General features: G+C 37.3%; 1 protein-coding gene across 1 annotated transcript in view; it reads left to right on the forward strand.

Moving 5' to 3' along the window:
* STK3 (serine/threonine kinase 3) overlaps positions 1 to 9,233 on the forward strand; it is a 233,279-nt gene extending 224,046 nt beyond the window's left edge. The window contains exon 11 of the mRNA XM_031439380.2: positions 7,861 to 9,233. Within this exon, the coding sequence (XP_031295240.1) occupies positions 7,861 to 8,019 (159 nt within the window). The 3' untranslated portion in view covers positions 8,020 to 9,233. The remainder of the gene's footprint in view (positions 1 to 7,860) is intronic.
* Positions 9,234 to 17,174: the final 7,941 nt, after the last annotated feature.

The raw sequence follows: 17,174 nt of genomic DNA on the forward strand, positions 1-17,174 counted from the left end.
CAGGACACAGTATTAGCAATCCATATTTTTTTAATCACAGGCCACTAATAAGGTCTGTAGCATCTGTGAGATTTATTTAAACAGTTGCTAGGAAGAGTTTGTTTTCCCAGTAAACACAGCAAAACTTATACAAGGTTTTTTTGAGCGACTGACTAAATGTGTTAACATTAAAATGTGACTATTTGCTTCACTGTGGTGGTGTCTCATTTGACAGACTGATTATACCAGAAACTTGTAGACCTGTTAAGCCTTGAAATGTTATCACATTAAGCATAAAAAACTTCATAATCCTGTTTCTGCTATTTTTTGAGATCAAGACGTTAAAAAAAAAACTCTCATGTAATTAGGGCTATTTCTGACAAAACAAAATAATGTAAAAATCTAAATGTTTTTCATCATATATAGCTCTTAAGACAAGATGATTTTAGAAAGTAATTCCTTCTTATCATCAGAATAAGATACTTTCGGTTTTATGGTATACCAGATATATAAACTTAAAGAAACTTCTGATTTTACTGATGCTATTCTTGAACAATAGTAAGCAGCTTTTCAATACTTCTTAAAGAGTTCAGAAATAGTTCTAATTATTAAAAGTTTGAACTGTCAGAATTATTGGTGGATTGGTTTGATCTTATTTTTCATCTTCTCACATCCCTGAGTTGTTTATGCTGTTACCGAGTCTAGACCTGTTCTGCTAACCGCACGACAGTCCACTAAATAGGGAGACAAGGTGCTGGGGCAAGGAATAGTGACTTTATTCAGAAAGCTGGCAGACCGAGAAGATGGCAGACTAATGTCTTAGAGAACCATCTTACTCAAGTCAGAATTCAGGCTCTTTTTATACTAACAAGGGGTGGCAGTATGGTTGGCAAACTTGTTGGTGTAGGAATTCTTTGTTCTTGTAGCTGTCCATGTGGGTCAGGTCATGGTGCCCCTATAAAACCTCTAACAAAACAAATGTTATTTTCTATTCTGCAGCTTGTCATCTTTATGTAAGTGCAAAAGTGTTACTATCTTTAAAGGTCAGAGCTTTGAGAAGAGGCTCTCCTATATATTTCAGGCCAAAGGCAATGTTCTTTTACAAAAAGTGCAGAGCTGGCAAGACTAAGCCTGGAAAACAGGGCGCAGGGTTAAAGCCAAAGGAACAGATCCAATATGGAGTCAGAGTTGCTCTTTTCTGTTATAGTGCAGCTGTTCTATGCAAGAGCTAGTAAACGAGTTAATTAATTTGCATATCTATCTTAGATTTTTTTAAGGGACACTGAAAAATATAATATTTTTGGATATTGATCTATAATCTTCTAACCTCCAGGATTAAAATGTGATAATCCAGGGCTGTTGTTAATGAAATGAGCTGCTTATTCAAGCTATCACTCATGTACCAAACTCTACCAATTTTCAAACAAAATGTTGACTCCTATTGAAGAGTAGTTTTGACTTTTTCATTTAATTTATAAACAAGTATCCATCCGCTCATCTAATTATTATTATTTAAAAGTTTAGGGTTTTTCTTAGAGTTTTTCTTAGAGTCTTTCACTTGTTTTGAACTTTTGATAAGTGCTGGGAGGTCCTAGTCTACCAGGTGGCCTGAAGCTAAAGGAAGACGGCCGTAGTGCCTTTCCCTGAACTTGGGCAGCGTACTCCGTTTTAGATGACTGCTCTACAGAAATGTCACCTGCAGTGTTTTCTATTCACTGTGGCCTTCATAGCTGTTGCTTAAAAACCTATATTTTCTTTCAGTTCAGGCTGAAGACCCTAGAAATTTCTCAGCAGCACACCCCAGATTTTGTGGTAACATTTTGAACTCTCTGGTTATGCTAAATTAAGAATGTCAAACTTGGTAGAATAAAAAACAGCATGGACCTAAGAGTCAGGGCATGTCTCTGCCATTAGCCAGGAGTGTAACTTTGAACAAGCTAGCCCTCATTTCCTCCCCTAAAGTAGGGAAGTTAGAGTAGATCATGTCTGAAGTTCTCTTTTGCAGTGGGGTTCTGTGAGGCTTAACTCCTAACCTAGCTTTTATAGTTCATGCTTCTTTTAAACAAATGACTTAGTCATATGCAGTGACTTTTAATAATCCTGGATCTCAAAATGTTTCTCTCAGGCCTATACAATTAAATTTACTGAATTTCAGTTTAAACTCTTTTATGGAAATTGATTTTATATGGAAATTGATTTCATTCTCTGCTTTTATTAATATGTCTTACCCCCTGATATTTGTCATTTCAAATGTCCAAGAAGAGCAAACATTATTGTGAATAGAAAAAAATGCCTCGGGTGGTGAAGCAATATTGTTCTGAAACTCATCTCTTTTTCTGTAACTCTTGTGTTTTAAGCATTTGTGGGTTCTGTTTTTGCATTAGAATTCTTCCTCTTACTTCATAGCAGCTCATTTGGTCACTTAATCAAGTTATGTGTCTTTAATGTTTGTAAAGATTGTCAAACTACAATATTCTATAACAGTATTAAGGCCTGAAGATTTAGGAGTCATTGTTAGTTGTGCAAATTCTATTTTATCATTAAGTTCAAAACTAAATTTTGTTAAATAGAATTAACCTAAAAGAGGTAAAAGTCATTTCCAGATGAGTTAATAATTTTTGTGCATTTTTCACATACAATAAAAACCATAATGTATGTATGTTCTAAAATTCTTCTCTGACTTGGCTTACCAAGTTCTAAACTCTGACAAATGTAGAACAAAGACTTGATACTCCAATTCTGGTTTACTCGGCATTTATTTTGGAATTAGTCACCTGGCAATACAGTTACAGTAATATAGCCACTGTGTTCCATGTAGAAAGAAGGTTCATAAGTAACATTTCTTTTCTATATTAAAAAAAAGTCAATTCAGGTTGATATGCCACAAGCTCTGTTAATCTATAAACATAATTCTGAAGTGATTTTCATCTTCCTTTTTATAAATATTTTCAAGAAACTTGATTTTAGTAAAGGAAACTTTTGTCACATAATATTGATATTAATTCAGGAAGCTCAACTTTTCCTTTTAATATTATCCTTATTAGCCCCCAAAATTGTTTTAATTTGGATTAACATTTTAAGAGAGTGATAGTGGATTGTATGATGTTATGGGGTCATTTTTATCATTAATGAGTCTCCATAAATTTTTATCTGGCTTGTGCATCTTTAACTACCAAGGTGTTGAGCAGTACTGTTTTCCAAGAGCTTGAAAAAGCTGCTTCTGTCACGTTTCCCACCCCAAACCGTGTTCACGCTTGTGGGAGGTTCAATAGCTACAGAAACACAGAGTGCTAAATATATGTTATTAGGGCTTAATCCGAAGTCAAAACCCCGCCACAAGTTCATGTCTATTAGTCATCATACCCACTGTATAAAAAGCGAAAAATTCTACTACTTAACCTCACTTTTTTTTTTTTTTGGTCTAGACGACATCATAATCCAGAATTACTTAGAAATACATGGATATTTCTGTTCTATTAACAAAATGAGAAGACCCTTTGACCACAAATGTTGAGGTTTGGGGGTTATTTTCTGTTGGATATCATAGATCGTAAGATCAGCGAGGAAATCTTATTTCCTGGGTAATCTTACCCTCATCAGAAGCTTCAGCTGTAACCTGAATGCTGATGATTCCCTGAGTCTGTTTTTAGCTTGAATCTTTCTCCTAAGGTCCAAAACCCCAAACTGTAATCCATATCTGATATTTCCACCTTGATGCCAATCTCATTTACTCCCCTGCCTTATTGATGGTATCAGTCTGTACCCCGTCACCCCAGCTTAAAGCCAGAATCATCCTCAACCCTTCCTTCTTTCTGACCCTTCATAATCGGTCGGGAAACAAAGAGTTTCATTTTGTATTTGTATTTTCAAGTCTCTCAAATCCCTCTCTTCTTCGCAGTCTCCACTTCCATTTTCCTGGTTCAAGCCTCATCCTGTCACAAGACCACTGAAGTGACCTGCTGTCGGGATGGCAGCCTGTTTTCCCTACCTGCTACTGGAGATACTTTTCTAAAGCTCATTCATTTATGATCATGTCACCAATTACGCTCACAATTATCTAGCATTTCTTTCTTGTCTACAGAAAGTTTGTAGCAACACAGTTTTGGGCCTTAGCAGTCTGGCCTCTCCTCTCCTTCCGTGTCATCTCCTGATCCCCATCCCCCATGGGTCCTGACGTCTCAGAATGCCAGGCGTTTGTGTGCCTCACACGTCTCTGCTCATGCTGTCACCCTTCTCCCCTGTCCTGTTTCCCACCTTCTCGGCTTATTCATCCTATAGTGAATTAACTGTGCATGGACCTACCTGTCTTGCCAACTAGATCACAAGCTCTTTGATGAAGGTAGTGTTCTGTTCATCTCTGCATCTACAATACTTGGTCCATAGCAAAAAAAAAAAAAAATGAATAAATGTTTTAATAAATGAGTCCTCTCAAGTTCTCTTATGGCCCACCTGAAAGCATAGCTCAGATTGTAAACACACACACACACCCAGACCCACACCCACACCCACCCACACTCCCACCCACACCAGGTGTAACAAGCTTCAGCAGTGAAGCCGTGCTCTGTCTTTCCTGAAAGAGTCTCAGGCTTTGACTAAGAACCTATTTATTCTTATTTAGTATAATGCGTTATAGAATTGTTTACTTGCTCTTCTGGTTCCTATTAAATGAACTGACTTGCAGTAGAGAGAGAAGGATATACCTGCCTGATGATGGCCATGAAAAAGAGCTGATAGCTTTCCTTCAAATGAAGATAAAAAGCCAAAAAGGAGAGAAAATTCATACGTGGCACAGATTAGTAACAGATATTAATAATGATGGTTCATCACCAAGGAGAGGTTGTTAAGGTCTGCGTCTTCTGCTTTAGGAGACAGCATATTCTGTAAAGTACTTTGTAAAGATTTTCTGTTAAAAATGAAACAGTTTTATCACTTAAAGGACTAAGATTTCGATACTTCAAGAATTTACTTACATGAAACACCTAATTCCCGAACGATGCCAGGTAATAGTCCTACCACATCACAGGTTTGTTTTTCACCAGTTCTACATAGTGAAAATATGAAAGTCTATTAAAGAAGGACATTTTTTCTTCCAAGTAGCTTCTTTCCTAGAATTCAGTCCATCATTACTATAGTATAATATTTACAAACGATTGGCAGTTTGCCCCAGTAAGGTAGTGTAAGATGTTTACAGGAATATCTTAATGTAAAAATTGTTTGTTTTGTATGGTGTTATTTCTCCTAATTCTAGAGTAACTCATTTCTTTGAGTCGTGTATTCTGTGTTCCTGTTTATCTCCCCACCTTTCTTTCATGATATTCAGCAGTAGATTTTAATCGTTCCTAGGTGTGTACAAGCTCTGAAGTTTAAATACTTTTGTAATACCTGGAGTAGACATGAAGCCCAGGCATCAAAATCAATTCTAAAATAATACATGACTCTGGAATCAAATATTAACTTGTGGTGTTTAAATTATTAATGTTATGTAGAAATTCAGACACAAGAAAGATAAAATAGACTGAAATAGGGACGAAGTGAAAGGGGATCTTATGCAGACCGCACCCAGGTGTGTCTCGGGGAAACGTGGCTGCGTGTGGTCTCTGTGGGCCTTCATCTCACTGTCATCTGTTTATGTAGTTCCAGAAGTTTCAGGGTTCCCCATTGGCTTGTTCTTTATCCCCACAGTGATTTGAACAGTGGTGACCATGTAACAGATTAATACTTGGAGTAAATTAATAAAAAAAATGTAATGTAATACTGTGCCTAACCTATAAATGAAGGTAATAGTATAATACAATAAGCTGGGTTCTCTCAGTGATGTTTGACTGAACATAACAGGGCATGTGTTATACACGTACCAGAACTTGCATACCAGAGCAGGTGGCTGTCACCTTCAGGGCCATCATCCTGGGAGCCATCCACTCTTTCCCGTAACACAGTCATTCTTATATTTTGGGAACTCCTCTTTCGAATTTCTTTCCAAGTCAGTGACTCATTCTTTTTAGTATCCTCAGTGGTAACAAATCTTTTTCAATTGAGAATGGATTTGATTTTTGGAACCAAGAGCACTTAGGGCCACGTATGATGAGTAAGGTGGAGGAGCAAGCTGAAAAATGCTGTTTTGGGTTAAAGTTGACATGTGATTATAATGAGAGTGTTTTCTGACTTGGTTCAGAAAATAAGCAAAGATATAAGCTACAGATTTTATCAAATTAAGACCAAGTCTGGATTACTGTCCTGTAGTTTCCAGCTCCAGAGTTGATTGTGGCTCCCCGAAGTCCAAACCCCGCTTTGCCTGGCTTCCGGGGCCCCACCAGCCCCTTGTTCTCTGTCCTCAGTCCTTCTTTCTTGGCATGGCAGCACCTGCTGAAGAGCCCTGCTCCCTGCTCTGAGGCGTCCCCTTTTCCAGGGACCAGCACGGTCCTGCTCCCTGAAGGGGGTCTTCTCTCCGTTAAATTTATAGTGAGGCTCCTCTCTCTTTGTTGGGAATCTGTTTTTATAAAAAAAACAAACAAACAGCAGGTACTCTCCCCAGGAAAATGTACACATGAACATGCAGAATTTTGCACATGAGAAACTTTTTCATGGATTTGAGTTAAGAACCTCGCACTATAATCTGTACCACATCCAGTAGGGTTTTGCATGAATGAGTAGGGTCTTGCATCTGTCCCTAAATGTCTATAGTTGCTAATCTTACCCTTCAAATTAATTTGTAAGTTTCTTAAGACAAGGAAATCATTTTGTACTTCTTTGCTTTCCTTACAGTACCTACCAAGATGCTAAGTATGTAACAGGAGATAGCAAATCATTGTGTGTTAACAGATATTGTAAACCACCTGTCTGCTATTGGTTTAATGGTCAGTTTCTGAAGGAGAAAGAGATTTGGATTTTTTTTTTAATGTTAATAAGATAAAGGCCCAAGTGTTAGGTTACATATTTCGGGGCATCCTATAAGCCCTGAGAAAACATCCCTGAAATATGTTTCTCTGGAGATAATCCATATCTTGCTGTTTTGACGCATAAATAAGTACAATAAAGCTCAGATGCCATGGATCCTATTACATAGAACAGATTTTATCCCCTGTACACACAGACACGAGGCCTGTCTCCTAGTGTTACACAGAGACCAGTAAAGGATGTGCTAGTGGTGTCCCCAGTAGCCAGCATGATCCAACTAAATCATTACAGTCAGACTATATCATTTAGTCAAATCATATCATTACTGTCAAACTACAGTGGATATAGTGAAAATTTGACAACTCTGGCCAAGCCCAGGTCAGACTTACACAGCACTGTTTGTATCAGGCTTGGGATATTTGAGTCATAAATTTAAAATCCTGTTTTTATCAAAATGCTCTGGATAAAAGTATTCAAGATGGTTTAATTTTCTAATTAACCAAGTGCTTAAATTTAAGCATTTGGTAAAATGCAGAATTCAACAGTTAATTTAACCTGTATTCAACCGTGTCATGTTCTTGGGTGATGTCTGCGAGTGTTCATGATCATCACAGCGCTCTGTCACTGGAAAGGATGCCAGCGATTAGAGCAAATGTATCCAGAACATATCCCAAAAGTCTGCTTGTTGATGATGCTGGATTTGTCTTTTTGCCTTTTTTAAAAAACAGTTACATTTCATTAGCTTATTTTTCTTATTTGTTCTTTCCTAAAAGCAGAGGGGTTTTTTTCATTGTTTCATTGCAAATTACTTGAGGTTCTTGCAAGATGTGGCTTCTTGGTTCTTCAGAGAAACAATTCCTGTTTTAATTGTTGAGCCTTATTTCAAAGATGATGTAAAGAGTTGAAATATTCATACTGCAACTCATTAGACTTTAACCTATTGTAGATAATTCTTCTATATTAATATCTTCATTTTTATATGTCCAGTTGAAAAATCTAAGTTTAGAAGAACTACAGATGCGGTTAAAAGCGCTGGACCCCATGATGGAACGAGAAATAGAAGAGCTTCGTCAAAGATACACTGCGAAGAGGCAGCCCATTCTGGATGCAATGGATGCAAAGAAAAGAAGGCAGCAAAACTTTTGAGTCTAATTCCTTTCTGTTTGTTTTGTTGACTATTCTGGAGACCAAGAAACCACTAAGAATTGAAGGAATATTAAGTTTTTTTTTAATCTCTAAGATTTGTGCTCTACAACCAGGCAACAATCAAAAACTGATGATGGTACAAACCCAGGTAAATTCCCAAAAGACAGAGCTTAATACTGTATCCACTGTGTTTTCATTTTTAAATGATGAAAACAGTAGAAATGCATTCTTCTCTATATCTATCAGCTGCATACCAGCACTAAAACTGTGTTATAAAATGAAGGCTGTGTTTAGAAACCTTGAAAATCCAAAGCTATTGTTTAATTGTACAGCACCGAAGGGCTTTATGTTACAATATTCTTTATTCTCTTCTAGTAGCCTATTTATTGTATTCCTTTAGGTAAACTTATTTATTTATGTTATTTCACTTTGTTTTGTGTTTTAAGGACAAAATCAGGATAGCTTTGGTGAAGGGAGAAACATGTTAATAGGTAATAATATACAACCAAATTGTACTATAAGCAGGGACCGATGGGGGACATTCCTTGATTTCCAGGATGGTTTTCCAATAGAAGCAAAGCAATAATAGCAATAGTACCCAAATGGGCCAGACGTTTTTTATACTGAAGCAATAATTCCATTTTTACCATCTGAAATTTTAATTTTTTTTTATTTTTGATGTTTGGTACAAATAGAACTATATATATTTAGGTCAGACAGAGCTATGTTTAAAACCAAAGAAATCCATAGAACCCTTGCACAAAAAAGTATGGTAAATATTTTAAAAGAAAGAAATCCTTAAGACAAATGTAATTATTAATATTGTTTCATGTTTCATGTGTAGGTCTGATAGCTAAACTGCATCAAATTGTAATAAGCTCATCACATTCATTTCTGTGAAAATGTGCTCACTGGACTTTTTTTGTTGATTTCATTTATTTCCTGGGAATTGGTAAACATCATGTGCCTGATGATAACAAAGTAGCAAAAACATTTGTACTGAACTGTGCAAGCCTTGGGGACTACAGGGGGAAAAAAAAGATTAAAACCATTAAAAAGAAACTGCTTTCTAAATTGAGTGAACATTTGCATGATTGAACTGGGACCAGTCATTTTCTAAGCTACATATGGCCATTTTGACAGCATTTGTTCTTTTGTGTGTTTAATTATTATGTGCAAATCATAAAGACAAATAAATTTTACTGTGCCACCCAGCACATTTTCATCTCTGTATCTTTTTTTAAAAAACTCATGACCTGGATTCTGTCTTTTCCAGGCAAGGAAGGTATATTAGTCAGGACAGTTAGACTATGCAGTGATAACAACTCTGAACCTTCAGTGGCGTAACATAACCCCGGTTATTTGTCACTCGTGCGCCCTGCTCCTGTCCTTCACACCCAGGGACCCTGCTGACAGAGCCTCCACCATCTGCAACGTTGGTGGTCACCACAGCAAGGGAAGGAGCCCTGACAAGTCTCACAGCAGCTCCAGCCACAGTCACACGTCGGGTCAGCCATGAGCAGTATTGAGAACTATTTCCATGGCCGCACCTGATTTCGGGGAGCAGGAAAAGGCAACCTTTCCATGCTTGGAGGGGAGAGAAGGCACATGGTGGCAGGTTCATTAATGACTGCCACAGAAGGTATGTCATCTCTGGAAACTTCTATTCCTTTTTAAAATGGCATTTGTGCCCCAGGTAATGCCTGGAGCAACATTTGTCTTTGCTGTGTTGGGTCCTTACAAATAGTAAATTGTGTAATTAGATACAAATTATAAGATTGTTTAAATAGTGGTGAATATTGAGCATTTTACAAAGGTTATGTATGCTACATTTATTTGGGATGGTCAGATGAGTCAATCAGCTCAAACATCCTTTTTTTTCCTTTCTTAATTGCTTTTTTTTTTTTTTTCAGTGAAACAGCCTAATACCTCGCCTGATTTGATGGAACCAAATGACTGATTTGCTGTCATCCAAGTAAAACCACCTACAGGAAATGACAAGAAACCTATGAAGATGATTCCTCTTAGTTTGCTAAACTAGAAAATTTATGCAAACTAATTCAGTGAGATCTGTTAACCACTCTTATTAATAACATAGTCTCAACAAGAGTTCTCCTTTTAGTAATAGCCCATGTTCCAATCATATTGTAATTTTTATGTAAATAGACTTGATATACTACTGTTATATTTGTCTTTTTAAATATATAGAAACATACATATTTAAGAGAGTTAAGAACAATGGGCATTGCTTAGTTGTAGAACCTTAGGAAGCTGCAGAACATTTGAGGATAATCTGCTTTAAAATATTCCAGTCTTCTCACTCCCTGCTTGCCACCAATCAAAAAAAGGAATTTAAAGTTTTGAAGAACCAAAAGCCATGATAAAAACCTTCAAGTCTAGGTCAGCCTTGATTAATCATTATTCTTAGGAAAGAGTTTTCTAGTTATTTTAGTGAGTTTAAGAAGAAGCCTCTTACTATTTTAACCTTGGTTGCTGAGAACATTCCAAAAATAGGTAAGTGTACTTTCTGTACACCCCCGTCCTTTAATGGATACAGTATTGTAAATGTAATTGAAGCTAATGAGTCAGAATTTCATCTTGCTGAAAAGCCAGCATCATTGTATATGTTGTCCTGTAGATGAGAAAATTTTTTCTTTTATTAAATGAACTTAGATGACTCATTTCTATAGATTTGCAATATGCTTAGCTTATCGTAACATAGATAGTTTTATGTTCAAAATATGAGCTAATTTGGCCAGTATAAATTGGACAAAGAAAATGTATTTATTTAGATGAATTTCAAAATAGTAATACCTACCATTTGGAACACTTACTAAGTGTCAAATACTATACTAAACAACCTTACACATATTACTTGCATGCTTTTGTATTTCTTTCTTCTGCTTATTTACTGAATCACATTCCCCAAGGTGTAAAATCACTCTCTACTCACTGAAGAATATGTACCTTCTCCAGCGGAAATTATATAATATATTAATAAGATGTTTTTAACTTAGTCACAGGAAATCTTTTCAAATTACTGACAAGTTAGCATTTAATAGGAATGCTATTTTCATTTCCTATCCTGTACGTTAAAGATTAATGATTAAAATAAATCCTGAAAATATTGATAGAGCATTCTAAATAGAACCTTTTTTAAAAAAATAATCGGAGTTGCATTACATTACTAAATTGTTATTAAATACAGGCATTTAATTAGATATTTCATCAAAATGCAATTTTGGAATACTAGATTTTTTTTTTTTTATTTTGGCCCCAAAGCCCAAGAATCTGGGGGGGGGGGGTCTAATGAGAGAACTACTTTCCTTGCTGTTTGAGCAGTCTGATGAGATCTATACCCAAGGGTGTTTGCACACCTTCGTTGGGTGGTCTGATACACTGAATAGTGGCTCATCCTCCATGGAGTCAGCTTCTCCCTGTTGCACATCCACACTGAACACCTTCAACCTCAGCCAAGTCTTCCCTGAGTCATAAAAAGACCCCAAGAGAGAAAGCAAATGACCAGCTCAGTTCTTCCACCAGCCTTGGAAAAATAGCTCAAAGTCTATGCTCTCCTCACACTGATCATATCATTAGCAAGGCTCCCTGCCACCATTTTTTTCACTTGATTAAGCTCCTTAAATTAAAATTCTCATTTTCTGGGTCTCCCCAGTTCACAGAATTTTGCCTATTAAGTTTAAGAATGAACTCTACCTCCTGCCATTCATGGCCTACAACATGCCCCAACCGACATGACCTCATCTCACTATACTGCTTTCTTTGAGCCCTTTCTTCCAGCAAACTAAACTGCTTCCAAACTCTAATTACTTGATTTATCTTATCTTACTGGATTGTAAGGCACCTGAAAGCAGAAACTTGGTGTTTATCCATCTTGTTTCCCCACATTGCTTACCAGGATAGTAGATGTAATTGGTAGTAAATAAATTTTCATTGAATACAATTAGCTCAAATAAAAAAAATCGTCATCATTAATCATATAAGCTATTCCCTTTCCTTACATCCAGGTAGTCATGGTAACAGCAACAGTAATATCAATTTTGAGCATCTGCCAGGCCATGAACTTGATATATTATCTCAAACGTTCACAACAAGATGCATGATCTTTTTTCTCAGAAAAGAAAGGATTGGAGAGATTAAATGAGATCACAGAGCTAGTCAGTGCCAGCGTGAGCTTTAAACTCCCGACTGTCTGTCTCCAAAATCTTTGCTTTTTCCACTAGACCACAATGCCTAATAAACACAGCAGGTCTGGCTTTAGAATTGTTGGACCGGGTTGCTAAGCCCTCCTGCTGGTCTATCTTAGAAGGAGAAGCTTTCAATTAAAACTTACTTAGGAAGGGCCGTTGTTAGCCTACTTGAACCTTTTCTCCATTTCAATGGAACCTTTCCGAAATGGCTTTCTACTAGCAGGGGTAGAAAGCAGGGTGCATTTACTTAAGTTTCCAAGATGACTTGTCCAAAAAGATTTTTCCCCTCATTAGGATATATTTGGAGTTCTTGTGCCATAAAAACTATGTTTTTTTATACACTAAAATGTATCGTTTTCTCTCCCTTACCGAAGTCTGTCTTTGATAGTGAGTACTTCAGAGAACACGAATCAGCGGTGTACGGCGCCTTACCAGAGGCCGAATTACCTGGGTTTAGATCCTAGCTCTTCCCTTTTGTTGCCCTGGGCAAGAATAACCATTCAGCCAGTCTGTTTCCATGTGTTCATCTGTAATAATGCAGCAATTGTGAAAACCAAGTGTTCTAGTACATGCAAAATATTTAGTAAAGTGCCCAGCACATAGATGTTAGCTTAAAAAATAAACTTTTAAAACTTTTATGTATTGTTCTTAAAAGAACAAAGAAAAGGGCTCTGTTCTTCACTGATAAACAAGTTTATTGTAACTTCTACTAAAGTGCATTAGAGTCTTCTAGAACCCAGATGTGTCCTCCATCAAGGGTCTGGCCTTCTCTCAGGTAGTGATTTGCACTGAGGAAAATCATACTCAATTTTTTAAAGTATTTTCTTTCTTCCTAGAGCAAAATAAGTTGTTAGGTTAAGCTAAACTCTCCCCCAACTCTTTTAAGACTATCCTTTTCATTTTAGGGATATTACTAAGGCCAACATTCTATGGCCCCATTTGTGAAGAACCATCAGGAAATTTCAAATTTATGTTTTGAAAGTTTTGTTTTACTAAAGCTTTAGCATTCTTGGTCCTTAAAAATATGAATCATGTAATTGACTGGGTTTTCCAATTTGCTTTGGTCCCTGGAAGTTCTAAATCAAATTTATAGAGTTCATACGTTTATAGGATTCTATGATCTGTGTACTTCCATTTCCCTGATCTTATATTTATAAAAACTGAAAAGAGTTTTTTAAAAGGAAAGGAAAGGAAATACCTGAAGGTATGAGTCCTTCAACCGTACTTAGAAGGATCTGGTTCCTTATCATGTGTTATTTTTATATTTTCTCATAGGGTTCTTGTAGGTGTCAAATACGGTCATGTGTGACAAGGGGATTCGTTGCTCAGGTCCTGGACATAGAACCCTGCTGGAATCTTTCACCTGTGAGTATTACCATCTGAGGAAAGAATCTCTAGGGTACAAGGCTTCTGGAGACAGAGATATCCCCTGCCCTCCTGTTTGGGAAGAAGCCAACATAGAGAACACCATATGCCCTGGTCCTCACACCCCCTGCCCTCAACAACCTGTTCAAATCACATTTACACAAAAACTGGCTTAGAAGAGCAGGCAAGCACCATACCTCCAGCCCTGGGTCAGCCAACATATCAGAATCCCTAAAAAAGCCACTCTGTCGCAGTATTTTCCCATTTTTATTCTTCTATCTACAAGCCACTTTATATTCTCAATGAAGAGAGAAGGATATGAAGAAAAAAAGAAATAGAAGAGAGCAAAGAGAAATTCGGGTTTTTTAAGCATAATAGAAATGATGCTTGTAATCAAAAATTACAAAACAGTGTCATACCCTACATTGCACAATTGAAAAACAAGTATTTCATTTTATGAGAAACCACTAAAAGCTAATGAGCTTTAAAATTTTTCTAGGAGAAAATTCAGTGCCTGCCCATGTTTAAACCAAGCAACTAGTTGTCTTAAATTTTTATAGAATTTTCCAAGGTGAACTGTAATTAGTTGAGTGGAAGCTAAATAAAACTTGGTACTAAAGCTCTCAGGTTTTAAATACTCTCTTTCTAATGTTCCAGTGTATCCAGGGCACGCTGGTTTGGGGCAGTTCTGCAGCTGTGCTTTTTTTTTTCCCCAGCTTCCCATTTATTCCATGACAGCTTTCTTTCCTATTTAAAAACAAAATATTCTTAGCAAAAATATTCAAATGAGAAGACATAATAGCACTTGGAACCAAAGTCTTTGATGTTAAAAAAAAAAAAAAACAAGCACTGAGGAATCTGAAATGTAGAACTGTTTCATTATTAACGAATCAATGTGCAGATGCATGAATTCATTCTCTGTTGACCTTTCGTAGACCGTATAGAACTTGATTCTAAAAGCACACCAAGCTGATGACCAGAAATCAGTTTCCATGCTTAGAATCTGGTCTTTGAAAATTATGCGTAATATTAATGGACTAATGAATCTGGGCCTTAACAAGTTTCAGCAAGGCTTTTCGATTTTGAAGGTAAATTAATTGCTTTAGCAAGTGAGGAATGATTTGGGATATGACTCAGAATTTGAATATGGTGGACAATCACAGAAGTCCAAGTATGTTTTTAAAGTTCTTAAAGCCACATTATTTCAATGTCACACAAATCTAATGGGTTGCTAGTTTTTTATGCTTGTTCAATGAATTCTGATGTCTTTGCCAGCTCGCCTGACATTTACCCAAAGCAGTGATAGCAAGAATATACAATATATACAAATACATACAATATCAGTCTAAGGTAACCATTTCTGACTTGGCTGAAAGGAAGAGACACCTTCTGGCAGAAAAGACCTATTCTTACACTGTCCAATTTGAAGCAAATTCATTTCTTTAGTTCTTGAGGTTGTTATAAAAAGACATGAAAGCTTATCTCTTCTGCAGATTGGAATGACTCTAAGGTCCAAAATGGTAGCCACTAGCACTTGAAATGTGGATAGTTCAAATTGAGATGAATTGTGAGTATAAAATACACATTGTATTTCGAGGACTTAATACAAAATAAAATGTAGACTATCTCACTAACAACTTTTAATATTTGTTACATATTGAAGTAATATTTTGGGTATGTTGGGTTAAAAATATCTTATTTAAATTGATTTCACCTGTTTCTCTTTACTTTCTTTTAAATCATAGCTACAAGAAAATTTAAAATTACATATGTGGCTCACAGTTGTGGTTCACATTATAAATCTGTTGGACCGTGCTGATCTGTAAGATAAAAGCTTTCAACTGATGGATGGATGAAGTGTGATATACCCATGCCAGGGAATATGGCTTAGCAATTAAAAGGAATAAAATAATGGATACAGGGGTTTTTTTGAGGAGGTGACAAAAATTTTCTAAAATTGATTGGGGTGATGATTGCATTACTCTGTGAATGTATTAACTAATCAACTGTAAACTTTTTTTAAAAATGAATACATTATATTTAGTAACATTATAATCATAAAACAAAAGTTTCTGAATTTCAGGGGGTAAAAGATAAAAGCATACTCTGTCGCTCAGAAGAAACCCAGTCATTCTTAATACCTAGATAAGAAGTATCTCTAAGGCCACCATTGGAAAGCACACCATTATATTCAATTTAATATCGGTTTTCATTATCAGTATTCTCAGAGTAAACACAAGGGTGACTTCTGCAGGTCTGTGTGGTGTCAGTGGCGTCACACGCAATTCAGTAAACACCGACATGCCAGTAGCTCCCAAATCCCTGCCCTCAATGCAGACTTCTCCTTGAAACCATGTGTGTGCACCTCAAGTTCAGCATGACCAAACACTGTTGCCTCTGTATTTCTGTCCAGTTGGTGCCACATCTGCCGTCCAGTCCCCGATGCTAGAAACCTGGGGGTCCTTGAATCACCTTTGTCTTTCACCCTGTGCCACCCCATGCCCATTCAGGCTCCATCATCTCCTGCCCAGAAGATTGCAGCTGCCCCTTCACTGGTCTCTGCCCCAGGTCTGTAGCCTTCAAATCACTCTCCTCCCATCTGCTGACACCATCGATCCGGGATGCAGTGGATTTCCATCGCCTGCAGGATAACCTTCATTAAACTGAACCTGTCCTCTAATACCAGGGCTCTGCCTCTGGCTCCCTTCTCAGCTCTGAATACTCCTTCACGTGACCTGCATCTGCTGCTGCCCATCCCTCCTGAAGATGAAGTGGCCAGTGTCTACTCCTCCTGTCAGCTCAGCTCAGGGATGCCCCACCACGCACCCAGACAGATCACAATCACTGCATTTCCCAGGCTGTATTATAGTGTCCACTCATTCTTCTGTATCTCCCACCAACTAAGTTGCTTCGGGGCCGGGACTGTGCCCTTGTTCTCCTCATCTCTAGCACCAGCACAGGCCCAGCATAGTAATGCTTAATATACGTTTGTCGAATAAGGGTGAGCCACAGGTAAAAGCACTGTGATTTAAATTCTGCATCTAAGCAGATGGCCAAGAAATCTTACAAGCCCAGTTTTTAGCTGCTAAATACCCTTGCTTGTCTCCATGAGGACATGGGTTATGTCTGTTTTGCTCATCACTGTGTCTTCAGTGTCATTCGTATTTGTTGGATGGGTGGAGGGGAAGATGAATGAATGAATGAACAAAGATGCAGGCAGAGAAGTGAACTAAAAACAACCTGCTTTCATGAGACTAGGCCTGGTAGTCACAAATTTATATCTGTGTCATCCCCCGAACCTGAGTCAGATTACTCAGCATCCAATACTTGGGCACCTGGGGAAGCATTGATTTTGCGCTTGAGCAAACAGTTATCCGATTAAATGTGAGAATGCAGGTGACAAATACTGCTGAATTCCCTGCACTCAGCTACACTGTAAGGCCTAAAAGATAGTTTCTACCAGGGGAGACATAAGCTTCTTTATTGTCCTTTTGTAGCAAAAATGGTCACGTCTCTGTAGTTCTAGACACTTTGATTTATACAAAACAGACTGATGCATCGTATCTGCTTCACAAAAGTATG

This window comes from Camelus dromedarius, chromosome 20 (assembly GCF_036321535.1).
Source record: "Camelus dromedarius isolate mCamDro1 chromosome 20, mCamDro1.pat, whole genome shotgun sequence".
NCBI classification, from domain to species: Eukaryota; Metazoa; Chordata; class Mammalia; order Artiodactyla; family Camelidae; genus Camelus; species Camelus dromedarius.